General features: G+C 50.6%; 4 protein-coding genes across 4 annotated transcripts; 3 read left to right on the forward strand and 1 right to left on the reverse strand.

The window, feature by feature from the left end:
- The first annotated feature begins 795 nt into the window (after positions 1-795).
- enkd1 (enkurin domain containing 1) lies at positions 796-3,997 on the forward strand. The gene is made up of 8 exons (XM_086173689.1): positions 796-1,238; positions 1,626-1,716; positions 1,983-2,180; positions 2,337-2,509; positions 2,597-2,722; positions 3,018-3,163; positions 3,290-3,426; positions 3,524-3,997. The coding sequence occupies exons 2-8, from the start codon at positions 1,632-1,634 to the stop codon at positions 3,682-3,684; spliced, it is 1,026 nt and encodes a 341-aa protein (XP_086029815.1). The 5' UTR covers positions 796-1,238; positions 1,626-1,631; the 3' UTR covers positions 3,685-3,997.
- An 83-nt stretch (positions 3,998-4,080) lies between these two features.
- On the forward strand, positions 4,081-9,884 carry polb (polymerase (DNA directed), beta). Its single transcript, XM_086173778.1, has 14 exons — positions 4,081-4,344; positions 4,674-4,731; positions 5,738-5,804; positions 6,599-6,673; positions 6,776-6,834; positions 7,001-7,050; positions 7,162-7,213; positions 7,332-7,386; positions 7,508-7,580; positions 7,658-7,728; positions 7,860-7,946; positions 8,068-8,135; positions 8,786-8,925; positions 9,050-9,884. Exons 1-14 carry the CDS (start codon positions 4,284-4,286, stop codon positions 9,142-9,144), a joined length of 1,011 nt encoding a protein of 336 aa, XP_086029904.1. The 5' UTR covers positions 4,081-4,283; the 3' UTR covers positions 9,145-9,884.
- Positions 9,885-10,605: 721 nt separating this feature from the next.
- On the forward strand, positions 10,606-12,352 carry dynll1 (dynein, light chain, LC8-type 1). Its single transcript, XM_086173628.1, has 3 exons — positions 10,606-10,724; positions 11,197-11,335; positions 11,993-12,352. The coding sequence occupies exons 2-3, from the start codon at positions 11,204-11,206 to the stop codon at positions 12,128-12,130; spliced, it is 270 nt and encodes an 89-aa protein (XP_086029754.1). The 5' UTR covers positions 10,606-10,724; positions 11,197-11,203; the 3' UTR covers positions 12,131-12,352.
- Positions 12,353-14,353: 2,001 nt separating this feature from the next.
- Positions 14,354-17,253, reverse strand: rpl6 (ribosomal protein L6). The gene is made up of 6 exons (XM_086173627.1): positions 16,786-17,253; positions 16,613-16,711; positions 15,993-16,136; positions 14,885-14,933; positions 14,618-14,802; positions 14,354-14,540 (listed from the first exon to the last, which is right to left on the reverse strand). Exons 1-6 carry the CDS (start codon positions 16,930-16,932, stop codon positions 14,388-14,390), a joined length of 777 nt encoding a protein of 258 aa, XP_086029753.1. The 5' UTR covers positions 16,933-17,253; the 3' UTR covers positions 14,354-14,387.
- Positions 17,254-18,091: the final 838 nt, after the last annotated feature.

Here is an 18,091-nt window from a genome sequence, read left to right on the forward strand (position 1 = left end):
GGATTCCATCTTGGAGGCAGATGGAAACTCTAAGTCACATACAGAAACATTCATACACACACATATACATATACATATACATATACATATACATATACATATACATATACATATACGTGTGCATGTACCTGTGCATGTACATCTGCGCTCTAGTCGTTGCAAGCAAGAGCACTAAGGTGTCCGGCTGAAGGACAGTGTGTGACAGTCACTTGGAAACTCCCTGTTTCCACATGGTGACTTTCCTTCCTGTGTGTTTTGTGTGAGAACGTCTTCCTGTCGAAGGTTTATTGTCACATGAAAGTTCTGGTTGTCTACATCCTATTTCTGACTTCTGGTATTTACATCATTTCATTCAATAACATCACAAGCGAAACGAAGAAGGCAGGGGAAGCAGCCAAATAGAAGTCACTGGATTGAGCCTGGAGTTACTTTTACTTGCAATGCAGCAGAGCAGAGACGACAAACATCGGATTCCGACAGAGATCGTCGTGTTTCAGGGAGTCACGTTGTTTAAGCAGCAAAAAACAGCGTTTAAAATGAATATCAGGATCACAAACAGCAAACAGGCTGGAAAAGAATAAAGATCTGACTGATGATATGATATTTACATCGAAAGGTGTGTGTGTGTGTGTGTGTGTGTGTGTGTGTGTGTGTGTGTGTGTGTGTGTGTGTGTGCCTGCAGAAGTTCTGCTGCGCCCTCTGGTGGGAAAAGGCTTGAATTGACATTTCTTCGCCCTCAGTCTGGTCTGTCAGGCACCTGGTTGGTTTTAAACCACCGTACTGGACTACTTGCCCCCCCTGGGTTTGTGCAGGAAAGGAGTTCTGAGTCTGAACACGTCGTTCCGACAGCAATTAGATTCATGTATCAGGGAAAAAACAACATTTGAAGTGTTTCGAAACCCTACAGGACTAAAATCAGGGGTGAGTCTCCGCTTGCAGGCAGAAGGCGGATTAATCCAGATCTGCAACGGCTAGACCGGAACCCTGTCTGTCCCTCTATCTGTCTGTCTGTATATCTAGCTTTCTATCGCTCTATGTGCCTTCAAGTCCATATGTTTCTAACGTTCTATCTAACTATCTGTCTGTCTATCTATCTAAATGTCTATAAGTCCATTTGTCTCTAACTATGGGGTCTAGTTCTGTGCGCGGCGACCCGGTTACCCGGGTAACGGCTCCTCAAACAAGTCCTCGTCCCGGTCATCCGCAGCTCAGTGATCGGTAACCGCCGCGGCTCCAAGGTAAGGATTCCGTCGGAAGACGTTGGATGAATGCGTGAATGTCCCCGGATGCGTTTACACGTCGTTGTCGGTGGATCGACGGTTCGGTGAGAGCGGGGCCTCCGGGGGGCGCAGGGACCGAACCGGGCGCCGTCCCGTTATTATTGATCCGGCTGATCCTGCGTGATCAGGATCACACGATGACGGATCCATACGGCCTGCGTATGAGTATCTATTTTAGTGCAGTAAGAGCCCCCTAGAGTCCTGCCCCCCCAGAGTCCTGCCCCCCCAGAGTGCTGCCCCCCCAGAGTCCTGCCCCCCCAGAGTGCTGCCCCCCCCAGAGTCCTGCCCCCCCAGAGTCAGATATCCCCCTACGTTTCTGTGGTGAACGGCTGTGTTTCCTTGCAGGTTTCCATGTGCGAGGGCCTCTCGTCCATCTCGGGGCCCATCCCCCCGGACCCCTCGTTCTGCCCCGAGCTGTACAGCCGACCTGCCTCAGGTGGGATGAAGGTCTGCCCCTGCAGCTCCTCTATGTGGCTGCTGATGCCGAGCATCAGCGACTCCGTCGTTCCTCGGACTTTCTGCCGACGGCTCCGCCCGAGGTCTCCTCGCCCCAGGAAGCGTCAGACCCCTTCGAGGAGCGGCTGGACGCAATGACGTCCGGCAGCAGCTCGGGGGTTTTGATGCCGGAGTTCTACTCGGGGGGGTTCGGTGCACGACATGTGCATGTTTGAAGACCTGACTTCTGTTTTCTGTCCCGTCCAGCCCGGGGCCGTTTGGAGGGAAACCACGGGGGGGTCTTGGCCCCGGACTCCGGGCCCGGCTGCCACAGTGCCCGCGCCCCGGCACGCGCCCCGCGCATCAACTCCAACGCCGCCCACATTTTGCAGCGAGGCCAGAGAGGGGTGGTGGGGGAACTGCTGAAGTTAGACGGCGTCTCCATAACACCGGTTCCTCAACAGAGTAAGGGTGGTTCTGGGGCCCCACGTGTGTTACTGAGGAGAAAGGCGCCGTGCGAGCACGCCGTCGGACGACGGCGCCGGCCCTCGGTTCCAGCTACTGTGGATGTCTGTGACGGAGAGGCCTGACGACGCATCCCTTTTCACCTTTGGCCCCCAGAGAAGCACGTCCGAGACTTCGGCAAGGAGAACGTCCGTCGGCTCCGGGAAATCCAGAGACGCTGCAAAGAGCAGGACGTCGTGAAGGCGCAGGCCGGGCCCGTTCCGGTCAAAGCTCTCTGGATCTCCCCCAAATATCAGCACGTTCCCTCCAGGGTCACGGCCCAGCTACAGGTGCCTCCGTCCGCAACTCGTTGGAGCTCCCGTGCCGTGAAAAATGTCTAACAGTAGAGGTCTAATCCGCCATCTGTCTTTGCGCAGGTCGCCGGCCCGGCCGTCAAACCCCAGTGCCAGAACTTTCTGAGGGGCCACTCCGGGGCCTCGATAAAACCCCCCGCTGTGTCCGAGCGCCGCCCTGCCTCCGGGTGCTCGACGCAGGAGCAGAAGGTGGGAGCGAAGACAAGCGCCGATATGTCGGGATTCAATCGAATGATTAAAACGCACAAGTAAAATCCAGCGGTGGTTCAACCCGTCACCGAACGCCAGCCTCGGCGGATGGATTCGGACCCGTTCACTTTCAACACCACGCGGGCCAGTCTGGTCTGAACGTGTTCATCGTGACGTTTGTCTGGCCGCCAGACAGACGGATAATTCATTATTACCTCGTTTTTTTTTTTCTTTCCGCAACCCTTATCTGTTTCTTTTCTTCAAACGGAACAAATGTCCCACATGTGCGTCTTAGGAGCTGCAGAGACGGTTACAGACCGTGGACTTCATCAGATACAACGCTCGCGCTGCAGGAAAGACGGCGCTGCATCGATCCCAGTCCCTGAGCAGCCTCCGGGACCGGCCCCTGCCCAGCGCCGTCAAAGGGCAGGTGCCCCCGTAGTGAGTCTTTCGGGCAGATGCCACGCGTCGATCCAAAGAAATCACACGTTTCCTTCACGCCTTATCACATTCTAACAGTGCTGTGGGTCTCCTCTCCTCCTGCACTTTGGCTCTAAACAAACACAGCCTTAAGGAAAGGAAGCGGCAGTGGCGCAAAGAGGAAGAGGAGAGGCGTAGGAGCGCACCGGATCCCGCCGTCCCTCCAGGACACTCCTTGATGGCCGAGCCTGAGAGACGGGAGACTCTGCGGACGCTCAAAGAGAGTAGGCCCACGTTCACGTTCCCTCGTCCCTCAGGAGAACACAGAGACGTCTGTCTATGGCTTTTGCTGACGCCGATTCTGTCCTTTCTGTCCCGCAGCCCATCGCTCCCTGGTCACCGAGCTGCTTTCCCTTCCGCTCAGAGCTGACACTCTGAGTGTTCGCTCACGCCGCGCTCATCTCGATTGCCGGCTTTCTGAAATCGAGGAGGCCATCAAAATATTTTCCAGGGACAAAGTTTATATAAAAAATGACTCCTAATGCACAACGGGCAAGACGAGAAAAGATATGAGGCTCTAAATCCAACAACTGACGTGATTTTTAAAATGTAAGCGACATGCATATGGTAACACAATGTATTATGGTAGTGATTGGCAAAAATACCAGCTTTGAATTTGAGAAAAGTCTATTTTGTAAACTTTCATGTGCAGAAATAGTACAGAATCCCATTTGCTCTTCAGAAGATACGAACATGCACTGCGAACTAGAAAGACTCCAGTTGACTCCGTCGAGATCACTGTTTGTAAATAATGGCTGTTCTTTTGTAATATGTTGCTATAAAACACGGCCTGCTTGTTTTTGTTGTCTTCTCTCTTTAATCCGCTGATCCAAACCTCGAGAACTGACAGGGAAACCACGTGTCGTCCCCCCCTCGGCGCTCATTGGCTGAGCTCTGGGACGTCATGACGCAGGACGTGGCCTCAGGCCCCGCCCCCCGCGGAAGTACGGCGGCCGCTTATTGTTCGCTTAGCTGCTGCTAGTTTAAGGCCCTTTGACAGTAAGATCACCGGCAAATTTCTGTTCCTACACTTCAGCCTCCTTGAATTCCCAGCGCACATTCGAGACGCTAAACGTCCACCATGAGCAAGAGAAAGGCGCCGCAAGAGTCAATGAACGAGGGAATAACAGACTTTCTCGTCGGTAGGTGGCCAGCGGCTACACGAGTGAGCGATGCTAACGTTAGCTGGTGTAAAAGCGGTCTTTTCTCGGTAATGATGTCTCAGGAGCTTTGCATCTAAATGTATATGTATGTACATATGTATGTATGTGTACATATACATTTATAAATATACTAAATATTTCTCCAGGATTTTGTTGTGTTGGTCGACTACAAGATGAATAGTGTCGTTAGAGCGCGTCACCGTTTAAATGCCTCCTGGCGTCAGCACAGTTAGCCTTGAGCCGTTAGCAGTGCGGCTGCTAACGGCCAGTGTTGATGTGAAGTCAGACTGTGCGGCCTGTCCTTCCAGAGCTGGCCAACTATGAGAAGAACGTCAACAGAGCCATTCACAAGTACAACGCCTACAGGTGAGCTCGGCTGCCAGGGACCCGGGCCTCCGACCGTATGGATCGTCCATAAAGTACCACCACTGTCTGCACAATCACTCGCCCTGGGGCTAGAAAACATCCACCTGGGCATCCGTTGAGTCAGGTCACGAAAAGTATTAAAGAAATCCCGCCATGAATCCCACTCTCAGTTATGGATCCATTTCAAAGCACAACTCTGTGCTCGAACTGTGTTTGCTGCTGTATCGTGTCCCAACGCTGCTCAGGCGCACACATGATAGATACCAAATGAATGATACCAAATGAAATGATGCTGATGCAGGCTGAGCTGCCGAGAGCCTTCATGAGTCACATCAGAGGTCGCGTTCAATACATTTTAGCCTGTGCGTTCACCCAATACTTGGTTCTATTGATGTTTAAACCATGAACATTGAAGTAGAGTTCCTATGTCTCCACCAGTGAGCTAACCTGGCTACAAAGAAAATCAACATAACAAGAAAGGCCCCGGATCTCCTGTGCCGGGGACACAACACATTCTTTGGGAATGAAGATCAGCCTCAAACGATCTCTTGACATTTAACTTTGCCCTCAATTAAGAAAAACAACGAGTAATGCACGGGAGACACTGACATTTCCAGTACTGTGCTTAACATTCAAAGTTGTAGAAGGACTTTGACTTTGAATAGTCAACAAATATTGCTGTCATTGTTCTTGCTCTAATGTTTGTCAACAGTGAATGTTGGCCATCCGATGTCACAGCAATCAATCAAATATAGATTCATAGAAATATGTCTAATTAGCCTGATGCCAAGCTGGTTCTCCACTGCTTTATCCGCTAATTATCCATCGAATGGATACTCAATATCTGTGAAACTCAAAATTTAGAATTATTTCTAATGTCTAGTAGTCAATGAATTGCCTGTAGTTGAGCGGAAATGAATGATGTATATATATACGCACATACATATGTGTATTTAAAGGATTATTCGTTTTTTTCAACTGGTTTACAATGTCTTTTGTGCACCAGGAAAGCAGCATCAACCATCGCCAAGTACCCGAACAAGATAAAGAGTGGGGAAGAGGCCAAGAAACTGGTAGGTGTATTGCATGTGTTTGTGAACCCTTCCGTGGCCGCCGCCATAAACAGTGTCTTGGTGTTTGCTTTCACTGTAGTGACGACCCCTTTGTCTATGATGTTGCCTTTTACTGTGAATCCAATTATTGATGCGGTAGAATAATCCGATCTGAGCTGCTAAAGTTGCAGTACCCCGTATAATTCCACGCTGGATCATAGTTGCTTATCGATGGAAAATCGCATCCGATCCACTTCCAAACAGATGAAGTGTACTGAGGAATAGTTTCATTCTACGGGTATTTAAGGAAAACAACTCTGCAATATTTTGCTGCTATTTCCAAGGTTCTTTTTCGTGACTCCTGTCTAATTTCTCGCTGCTATCTTTTACCTAGTTTTCCGTCTTACCATTACTAATGGTCCATTTTCTAACATTTCTGTATTTTAATGGTTACTAATTGCCAATCTGCATACTGCAATTTTCACAAGTTTTAGACATTAATCAAGTGAAAATATTGAGGGTGAAATGGATTAAATTATGAGAAGATATTTGGAATTCTTGGATGATAAGGATAGCTCAGTCGATACGACCGTGGCAGATGTGTTGCTTTCACAGATTTTCACAGAGTGCAATGATGCCTGGCAACGCGGAAGGCCGCCTTGCGTCCTGTCCTCTGCCACCGGCGTGTGCTCACGTTGCCGCGCTGGTGTTCTCTGTTTTGGCCTCTTCTGAAGCCGGACTCGTCAACAGCTCTTACATAATGGCTACAAATTATAATATTTCGCACCCTCGTGTTGGTTGTCATGTTTCGTCAGGATGGGGTCGGAGCCAAAATAGCTGAAAAGATTGATGAGTTCCTACAAACGGGCAAGCTTCGGAAACTGGAAAAAGTGAGTTGGCGGGCGTGGAGGGATGACCCGTGCCACTCTGCATACGTGTGTTTTCAATGAGTTGACCGTGGCACACGCACACACGCTGACCTTTTGTTTCAGATTCGAAATGACGACACCAGCTCCTCCATCAATTTTCTTACTCGGGTGACTGGAATTGGGTACGTCAAGTTCAACTAAGATCAATCTGGGTCTGCTGTGGGAATAACAAAATTACAAAAATACTCAGGTTATTGGCTTCTCTTAAAGCAGTCCAGCTTTTTTTTTTTTCCCACATTTATTACCCGGGCTTTTCTCCAAAGTGCCTCTCTTTTGTCCCAACTGCAGGCCCGCAGCTGCCAGGAAGTTTTTTGAAGAGGGGGTGAAGACACTCGAAGGTTTGTCCATTTGCTTAATAAAGTTTACCGTGACACCGTCCGTGAGGTTGCCTAGCAGTTCGCTCTCTCGGCTGAGGACGGCTTTAAGGACACTTATCTTTTCGGTCTCAGATTTGAAGAAGATCGAGCACAAACTAAACCATCATCAACAGATTGGAGTCAAGTGAGTTTGTGTCCAACATGCACCTTTTGCTTATGTTGGTCTCCAGTTCTCAGGAACAAATCCCAAGAGGTTTTATCGTGATTGTTTTTCTAATCCCTTTCGATTCTTCCGCTCAAAGGTATTTTGAGGAATTTGAGAAAAGGATTCCGAGAGCCGAAATGGAAAAGATGGAGGTGATAACCCGGTTGCATTTTATTCTTATTTTATTCTTATTCTTATTTTCCCTTTGAGCCGAATGACCAAATGAGCTGAATTGACAGTCTTGAAATGCCCTGCGCTCACGTCGCCGTTTAGACTCTGATACTCGGGGAGCTGGAGAAGATTGACCTGGACTACATTGGAACAATCTGCGGGAGCTACAGGAGAGGTAACTCTTGCTTGGCCTCGTGGCAGCGGATCGAGGTTTTTGAAATCACGTAAATGTTTCACACGTTCCATGTCCAGGTGCCGCGTCCAGTGGTGATATTGATATATTGCTGACCCACCCGGACTTCACCTCCCAGACTGAGAAACAAGTAGGACGTCCTTCACCGTTGCCCGGTTACACCGGTAAATAATAAATACGGTGCGTTGCCACAGAGAGTAATGTAACTCCTTTGTTTTCTTTTCCAATCCTTTCTCTTTCCCCATTCATCACGTTTTCCAGCCCAAGCTCCTCCACGCCGTGGTCGACCATTTGCAGTCCGTCGGTTTTGTGACGGACACGCTGTCCAAAGGAGACACCAAGTTCATGGTGAGGCGGCCGCTTGTTTTTCCTGTGTTTGGTGAGCCGACGGCTCAGACAGGGCAGTAACTGTATCCCGGCGGGGAAGCACATGACTGCGGTCACACTGAAGCGGATGGTGTTTTTGCAGGGCGTCTGCCAGCTGCAGGAAAGTGATGAAGATGAGGAAGAACACCTTCACCGGCGAATCGATATCAGGTGCCACGTTTTGACGCCCCCCCCTTGTCATGTTTGCCTTTCAGGATGCCGTGTTCATTAATGGCCAACGGCCGTGCGTGAAGGAATCCACTGAGTGTAACAGCATCGCTCATAAAGGCCGGTTAGACAGAAACCCTTTGCTACCGCGTGAAGTCGGGCTCTCGTTGTCCTGCGGCACCCAATGGGTCGCGACACAAAACCCCCGGTGCTCCGGCGACACGCTGGGAGACTCTTCCTCACCCGCAGCACAGCTCAACACACCTGGGCATTTCTAACACTCGTCCCACATCGTCCGAGCGCAGCCGGACGCATCTGTGCTTGAAGTGTCTGGTGGGCAGAGCGACAGAGACGCTTCTCTTCTCAGCCGTGATCGGAAACACCGGGTGCTGCGCGACGCATTGGCCCGCGCAGTAGTATTACAATACGTTAATACCCGGCGTACTACGTGCTCCGCGACCTGTTGACAATTTAATATGGTTGTCATTTTTCGGGCAAAAATAGCCAGGCGTGTTCTCAAATGCATTTGACTTGTGGTTGTCCTCCATTGTCACTGAGAAGAACAAATGTTGTTCATCTCCTGAACCTTCAGGCCCATTGGAATCCAAGGCAGGCAGACACCACTGTATAACCATTGTATCTGCTTCTTTAAGGTTAATTCCCAAGGACCAGTACTATTGTGGTGTTTTGTATTTCACTGGAAGTGACATCTTCAATAAGAACATGAGAGCTCACGCTCTGGAGAAGGGCTTCACTCTGAACGAGTACACTATTCGACCACTCGGGGTCACCGGTGAGTCTCCTCCTGCGTGAAATAAATTGATGAAAAGAAAATACCAACTTTCTGACTCTTCCCATCAGTAACCAATAATCGACGACCGAAATTCCAGCTTACAGTCTGTCTTCTGGTGTGGTAGGTGTTGCAGGGGAGCCTCTTTTCGTGGATAGTGAAAGAGACATCTTTGAGTACATCCAGTACAAGTACAAGGAGCCAAAGGACCGCAGCGAGTAGACGAGGCCACGAAGCCAGACAGAGCATGTTTACACATCTGTGTATGTTCTCCCATACCTCCGGTTGCTGCTTGGATCCGGTCCTTTTCCCTTTGCCTCAGGTTCAACTATGATATCATCGCTCTGAAATGTCAGTACAGACATAGAAGAAACGCACTGTTATCTCTGGTGTTTATGGCATCTTCCAGTCAAGCTTCTATTTTGAAAACATTTTTCCGTTCTGCACGTACTTTTACTTGAATAGACCAGCGACGTGCCCTGACTGCGGTCAGTGGACAAGCGGTTAGATGCCGGCTTTTTATTTACTGCAGTGTATTTACCTATTATTGTGTGAACGTCTCTCCTGTGAACACAAACAGACAGAAAACAAGTGAGGTTTGGACAAAATCATGAATCTGAGTCGTGTCCAACTGTGATGGATTTTAACTTGAAATGCTCCAAACCGTGGTGTCGACTGTTCGATGCTGTTTGTGCGTTTATGTAACAGTCTTCATGAAGAGTCAAACCATCGTGTAACGTCGACCCTTGAGGAATGATGTGTTAAAGAGACAGCGTGCGCTTTATTATTGTATGTTGCAATTGATCTGGTCAGTACGGGGAAGTAGAAATGGTGTAGTTCATCGAATCCAGGGAATACAGATTTGAGCCTGTAACGAAACACTCGAAAATTAGCCGTAGGAACGTCATACTGGTGTGTGTGTTTAATGGAATGCAAATAAAGACATTTGCAAAATATTTAAATCACTTGTCTGATGAGTTGTTCTTATTTCAGGAAGAGGCTTTGTTTGAGGTAAAAATAAATCTTTGTTGGAAGCTCCTGAGTTTAAACTTGCTCTCAGGCCCCGCCGAGAATGGATGCTACGTAGCTGCACTTCCAGGCACCTGTTGGTTTGATGCTTCTAACACCTGGCGTGGAATCCACGTCAGGTGGCATCTCCTGTGGGTGGGACGGTGACACCTCCAGGAGCCGCCATGATCCGTGTCGGTGTGTGCGTACACACACATACACACACACACACACTAGCACACTAGCACACCCCCTGGCAAGTCCTCCTGTGTGTCATCATGATGACATCACGATGACGTCATGGTCAGGATGAGCAGAAGCCATGGATGCATGCTATATGACATCACAACGGCGCATCTCCTCCGTCACCGCCCCCCCCCCCCTCCGTGCGGGTGTCTCCGCGGCCTCCGGTCCGCCGGTAGCGACCGAGAAGCCGGTATCTCCGCGAGCGGTCCCCGGCGGTTCGGACCGGCCGGAGGCGCAGGACGCGCCGCCGCCGCCGCAGCTCACGGACTTGAGGCTCCCGAGCTGGCGTACTGTTCCTATGGCAACGGCCGCACCGCAAGGCATGACGGGTTGAAATAAAATGCGGGCAGAAACACCAGAAAGATGGCCGCGCATCGGCCAATCATATGGCCGTATACATTTATACCAGCCAATCGGGGGACGCCGAGGACCCCGTCTCCCTCCGCCGCACACCCACATTACTTTTGTGTCGGGCACTTCGCGGGAGTTGACGCCACACGGACGGTCGCTGCCTGAGCCGAGTCGAGCACTAACCGGGAGACGAATCGGTAAATCCCCGCGACTCTGCTCGCCGATCTCTGTGCGCGGCGCGTCGTGCTTTCGAGCAGCGTTCGGTCCGCGGGATGAAGGAGCGCGTCACAAACCGCCGCTCCATCCGTCCGTCCGCGGCGGGCCGCCGGCCGGGCGCCAACCGCCGCCCGCGACCGTTCGTGTCGGCGGCGTTATTTGGAGCCGGAACGGCCTTCGGATGCGCTGCATGTCCGCGCCGAGGTGCCAAAATGTTGACCGTTTTTTCCAAATGTCAGCGTCTCCATGGAAACAACGCGGCGCGCGTCCCGCTGATGGATGTTGTTATGCAACCGGAGGAGACGCGTCGCCGCCGCTGCTTCTGCCGCCGCCGCCGCCGCTGCCGCTGCTTATGTAACGGTCTTCCGTCGCCGGAGAGCCGCTGGCCTCCGCGCACTTGCGTGAAGATGCGTTCCCTCCAAGGCCACTAATCCTCCGCACTCTGGTTTCCAGGGCAACCATGTCTGACAGGAAGGCGGTGATCAAGAACGCTGACATGTCGGAGGACATGCAGCAGGACGCCGTGGAGTGCGCCACGCAGGCGCTGGAGAAGTACAACATCGAGAAGGACATCGCTGCGTACATCAAGAAGGTGAGACCCCACACACACACACACACACACACACACACACACCCCAACCCCCGGTCCTGGTACCGATGCGTTCCGGGGCAGCGGATGATGTGTCTTCCGCAAACAGCGGCGACGAACGGCGGCTCCGATGCCCGGTGTGAGATCTTGGTCCAGCTTGAATGGCGAGCGTCGGATCACGTTGGTCCACAGATCCATCAAACAGCCGCTAGAGCAGATCCGAGCAGGTGTAGGTGTTACGCGCACAGCCAACTTGTCACACACAGCGGAGAAATGAGAAAACTAGCGACTTTACAGAAGCACCGTGAGGCGCTCGGCGGTGGCCCGAGGTGACGTCCCGCACCGTGCACCGGGAACACGGGGCCCCGCCGAGGTCGACCCCGGTTCGTTCCCGAAGAACCCCGGCAAGTGTCTACCGTGCGCCGGGAGCGGAGCCGTCGAGGAGGATCCGGCGGCTGCGGCGCAAAGCCACGGCCGAACAGGACGTCAGTCGTCCAGTCGGGCTCGTCGATGGTCGGTTTGTCCGTCACGGCGACTCACGCCGGGTCGGTCTCAGTCACGTCGCCCTCGTCCGGTACCGGGAACGGCCGATGCACCGACACTCCGGTAGAAATCATCATTGACGTGTGCTTGACCAGAACCCGCCTTTGTCCCGCACAGGAGTTCGACAAGAAGTACAACCCCACTTGGCACTGCATCGTCGGGAGGAACTTTGGCAGCTACGTGACTCATGAGACCAAGCATTTCATCTACTTCTACCTGGGCCAGGTGGCCATCCTGCTCTTCAAGTCCGGCTGAGGTCGCGTCTCCTCCGCTCTCACAGGACTGACTGACTCGACTGAGGCGCTCATCATTCCTTGGCAAGAGGCCGCTGCCTTTTCTGTGCTGCTTTCTACTCTGTTCTGTTTTCGAGGATAAAAACCGGGGCCATACAAGAGATGAAACTCATGGTATTTATTTTTGTCTTGTTTCATTAGACGTCATTTTTTTAATTAAAGCCTAGCTGTTAAGCTGCCTGGATCCGATGTCTAGCGTGATTATTTCGATCGATGACGTTTGAGGCGTCCGTAAATATTAAAGATGGGAGTGAAGCGTGTTAGTAGGCTGACGGACTGTGCTGTTAGGTATTATCCAGACCTGTCCCGGGGAGTGTGCCTTCTACCTGATGTGGAGTGAAGACTCCTTCTGTTTCAGATAAGCTTGGTCATGTTAGGGAAAGTATGAACTCTGACGAGACCCCCAAAACCCCAATAAATGGAAACTGATCTACACCACCAGCTGTGCACCCAGAGTGTGGTCACTGTGTTTGTCTGATTGACGTTCCGGGTTCTACCGGTCGGCGTGGGTTGGTACGGTCTCGGGGGCGGCGAGGCACAGGAGGTCGAGTGTCTTTGGAATCCAGCATTGGCTGTTGGATTCTCAGCTCCTCCTGGTGTTGAGCTACAAGCCGAACCCCTCCCTGCTCCCTGGCAGCCTGCTGCTCAGAGGACACATTTCCCCACAAGGGCCAAAAAAAATGACATTACTTGAAAAGCCCATTGACAGTTTACCTGCTCATCAATGTTCATTTAGTCACATCTAGGGGCGGCGTGGCACAGGAGGTAGAGCAATCCAACAGTCCTGCTTCAATTCCCAATACCTCGCTTGGCAAAGAGCTCGAACCCTGATGGACAGCAGCCAACTGCTCATGGTCCACATGCGATGGCTTGATCGCATAAGGAACTTCCCTGTGAGGGATTAATGAAGTTGTCGTCTTCTCCTTTGGCCTTTTCCCTTCACAGCAAACCAACATTCTCCACCTGACCCTGTTTTCTGGATCCTCCTCACACTACGTCCATAAATCTTCTCTTTGGTCTTCCTCCACACCTCTTGCCTGGCAGCTCCAATTCCAGCATCCGTCTACCAATATATTCTCTATCCCTCCTCTGTCCATGACCCAACCATCTCAGTCTGGCTTCTCTGACCTCCTCTCCAAAACATCTAACATGTGCTGTTCCTCTGATACTCATTCCTGATCCTCTCCATCCTGGTCACTCCCAAAGGGAACCTCAACATCTTCATCTCTGCAACCTCTAGTTCTGCCTGCTGTCTTTTGGTCATTGGAACAGTTTCTAGTCCAAACATCATCTCTGGTCTCACCACTGTCTTGTACCTTTCCTTTTATTCTGGCTGAAAGTCTTCTATCCCTTCGTACCCCTGACACTTTTCTCCACCCATTCCAACCTGCTTGAACCCGTCTCTTCACCTCTTTTCCGCACTCTCCATTGCTCTGGACTGTTGACCCTAAGTACCTGACATCCTCCAGCTTCTTGATCTCCACTCCCTGTAGCCTCACTGTTCCACCAGAGTTCCCCTTATTCACACGCGTATATTCTGTCCTGATGCAACTAACTTTCATTCCTCTCCTTTCCAGCCCCTCTCCAGATTTTCCTCAATCTGCCCTATGATCTCACTACAGATCACACTGTCATCCGCAAACATCATGGTTAATGGAGATTCCTGTCTAACCTCATCTGTCCGGCTGTCCATCACCACTGCAAACAAGGGGGTCATAGTTGATCTTTGATGGAGTCTCACCACAACAGATGGCATACATGTCCTGCACCGGTATAATGTCCTTCTGCGCCATTCCAGATCTCCTCTCTCAGCACCCTGCCCTGTGGTTTTTCTCAGGTCTACAAAAAACACTGCAGCTTCCTCTGGCCTTCTGAACTTCTCTATTAGAGGGATAAATAAAAGTATAAACGATTAAACCCTTTCCTATCCCGCCCCGGGAAGCGTGAATGACTTAAGACATGGATGTCATTGCTAGTCCAGATAGGCACAAACAAGCAAGGAAACACCAGCAGACCCTCACAAAAGACAGGAACCACGAAAGAGCACAGATATGTGATCGGACGTCCAACTGTCCCGGCACTTGTTCACCAGTGCAGGAATACAACAAGGATTGTGCTAGTTTCTCACTGGGCAGGGAGTCGGCCCAATTCATCCTCAGATGAGCAAAGTCAGCGTACGCAGGAGCCTGTGGTAAGAGGCTGAATTTATTTGAACACATTTAGAAAACCAGCTTGTGTGGGAAAACACCATTGGACAGGCAGAAAGACGAGCGCAAGTAACCCCTCAGCTGGGGGACTTTCTTGATGAGGGGCAGGAGCTGCGAGTCAACGGCTTTCTGGTCCTCCTTTCTCTGGTCAGTCAGCTGGTATTTCTGCAAACGGAGAAGAAACGTCAGAGCAGAGCCGACGTACGTTCACCCCCGGCTCTGGGAACAAGCCGGTACTCTACCTCTTTCTCCGTATCAAAGATCTCGCCCTCCTGGTGACGGGGCTTCCTCAACCTCTTCTTCTTGAAGTACTCGTCCTTCAGAGTCTTCGGGATCTCCATGCCAGAGATGTCAATCTTGGTGTTTGTGGCGATGACAAACTTCTGGTGAGCCCGGCGCAGGGGGACCCTGTTCAAGACGAGGGGACCTGAGGGGGTTCAGATCAGTCAGTGCGACCACGGCGACCCGACACGGCTCCTGATGTCTCCGAGCTCAGAGCAGCAACTTACCGGTGACGAGCAGGAGACCGCTGGACAGCTGCTTCAGGAAGACCACCCTCTGAAAGAAGCAAAGTGACGTTCAGATTGAATGCACGGCGGCAAATGAACGTAGCCCTCACAGCATCCAAGCGAGACCGTTCTTCAGTGATGTACCATTTAAACATCAAACCGGAACGGTGCCTCTGCCGAGCGCGTGGGCAGACCAGCGTGCTTCCATAACCAGGTGTGGGAGGGACTGCTGCCGGACCAGAATACACCAGCCTGCTGACCAGCAGTGGTTTGATGGCTCATCACTGATCACTTCTTCTACCATAAGCATTAGACGGAAGTCTTCAGAATTCAGATGACAAGGAGTTCGCTTCCTAACACCTGCGTTTCTGATGTTCGGCCCTGATCCGGCAGGATGTTTGCTAAAAGCGAGGAGATGCCCGCTGTGGTTTTATTTCTAAATGTACAGTTGAAAACACCAGTGTTAATCACAGACAGGGGCCGAGGGGAAACGACCTGTCGCCTGCGATGTGTAAGAAAAGAAGCAAAGCAGAGAATGAAAGGACCTCAGACATCCGCCGGTGTTTGTCTTTTCCTTTACCAATCTCATTTCTCCTGATTGGGTGAGGTTTCATTTGAAGCTACTGTTGAATCTGACAGAGCAGGAGTTATGATAACATGCAGGGAACCGCTGTGATTTTCTGTTCATGAAGCTTTGTGTAAACATGCGAGCGTTTCCCGTGTCTAACACCGACCTGTGCAGGTTCTCACTCCGGCTGCACATTGAAGAGCTTTTCTACAGAACCGTCCAATGATCCATTACTTTGGGATTATTTTTCTCTGACAAAATCATGAATCAACAGTTGGGTGGTTTTTCGAGGGCTGCCCTCAACTGATGTTTACCGGAGGTCACGGCGTCGTCGGTTTGTGTTCTACAGTAACGGACCAGCCTCTCAAAGACCTCCAATCAGCTTGTATAGGTTTAAACCAAACGCTTTCAGTGCTGACATCTGTGAGGCGATGATTAAGGCACCCAACGTATGCGGTGAAATATATTATTCGGAGCTCAGAAGAAGAACAAAGACGACAACACACTACGTGCACTGCGCATGCTTGTAAGAGTCCACACCTTTCCACGGTGGCGACCGGTGAGCAGGATGAGGACAGTTCCAGGGGTGATCGAGGAGCGGAGATTCCTCTTGTGCTTGGAGAAGGGCTTCTTTCCGTGGCTCTTCAGCTTACGGGGAACGTCCTCTGTCGGATAGTAGCGGGGCTGAGGAAAGAAAACAAACCTCATTTGTAAAACAAATAATAAGGCGGGCAACGGCCACAACGATGCTTCAGCAACCCTAGATGACCGGATGCAACGTGGAACCAGGTTTGACTGAGCGTCAACGGTCATCAGAACACCCTGAACATTATTCTTGATGGCAGGAACAAACACATCGAGGTTGTTTCATTTAAAAACCAGGTGTGAACAGGGGAACAGATCTGCAGCTTGCTAGCAGAGAGTCTGCTTGAACATCTCATGTAGATCATGATGTGATACGTGAAGGTGGTTTTCAGTCGTGGTTCAGGATACTGGGCTTGTTGGCTTCAATATTTACAAAGTACATTCTCCTAAAAGGTAATATTATGGGCTGGATTGGCTTCTGGTGGACTTTATCTCAACTAGCAATATGTGAGCTAATATTGGGTCGGTGTCGGTCACCGTAGGCAGATATTAAATCTTTGAAGGGGAGTTCTTACCATCTTGCGCAGCTTGACAACGCGAGTGCCTCCATTCTTGTCTCCTCCGACGGTCTTGACGACAGTAGCTTGAGGTCTCACTTTCAGCTTTTTCTCGATCTAAAAAAGTCGTGTCACAACATCAGACAGGCTCTCCAGCTTACGTTTAACACGGACGTCGGTTCTGCGCTCACCTTTGTTGTCGTGGTCTTGGTCTTCCTCCTGTACATAGCCCGACGGGCATACATAGCAGAACGGGAATACCGACCGATGCCCCGGGCCAGAACCGGGTTCCGGCTCGCGTGAGTCTTCTCGGCAGGCTTTTTATCACCCTCTGCCATCTGACAAGAGTAGGGAAAGCATTAAAACATCTTTGCGAACGGACATGCTGTACTTTTTCATTGTGTTACAGCGAGAAACGCCTCCAATCCTTGGTTTCTGCCACATGTAGAATTGTTAGTAAAGTTGACTTGCTAAGAACCGTAGCGCCCTCGCCAGGATGTGCAGACAAGCGTGATTTCAGAATTGGGACACAAAACCAACCGGCAGTTAAGGCGGTGAGGCTTCATCTTTGCAAATTCACTATAAAACAACATCCTACTGAGTGCTGTTTGCTCGGCTAGCTTTTAGCTCACGGGTTCTTAGCTCCTCTCCTAACCCGTCCCAGCAACCTCGTTAGCCTGAAGAGTTGCGGCAGCCGGATCTCCGCCTCGGATTCAGAACCATGGAAATTACATCGGTCGGTCGAATGTCTCGCTCATTTTAACGTTTAAAATTTTATTGGGTGGAAAACTCACTTAAACGGGAGCTACTTCACGCACGTTTCCATTAGCCGTTTGGCTAGCACCGCAGGCTAGGCTGCGCTAGCCGGCGGCCCAGCGCCGTCAAGGCGCTTTACTTGTCCAAAAACACGGGACACATCGGTCATAACGGTGTCCGGGGCTTCGGCCAGACGCGCGGGTTCGTTTTCTGATTCCCGATCGGTTCATTTTTCACGCGGGGTCACAGATGACGGCAGATTTTATTTCGACAGCAACACGAAGGTGGGGAACACTTACCTTGGCTATGAAAAAAAGACCGACATCCGGGGATGTGACGCATATAAGGACGTCGCACTATGACGTTGACGTCAGGCGTCTCACTGCCCGGGGGAAGCTGGTCTTTGTAGTCTTTTCGCTCGGACGCTTCAAGTTGAGAGACGATGAGATGAGAACAGCTTTATTTATCCCGAAGGAAATTGTTGTGCCAGAGTTTCAAGTAAAAAAACATAACAGTCATAGATAATAGTAGAAAGGAGGAAGAAGAAGAAATACAATGAAATATGAATTGTCTTAACTGTTAAGTTGAAATTGATGTTGGTCCGGCGGAGCGATATCAACTTAAAATTGAGATAAGATCACGTTATAGAAGTTTTGAATCAATGGGCAATCCTTCTGACCAAATGTTTTAATTTTGTGTAACGAATCTAAAGATGATTCGTTCTTCTTCTTCTTCTTCTTC

This window comes from Fistularia commersonii, chromosome 26 (assembly GCF_037954325.1).
Source record: "Fistularia commersonii isolate RoL2024-O1a breed Wild chromosome 26, RoL_Fcom_v1.0, whole genome shotgun sequence".
Classification (NCBI taxonomy): Eukaryota; Metazoa; Chordata; class Actinopteri; order Syngnathiformes; family Fistulariidae; genus Fistularia; species Fistularia commersonii.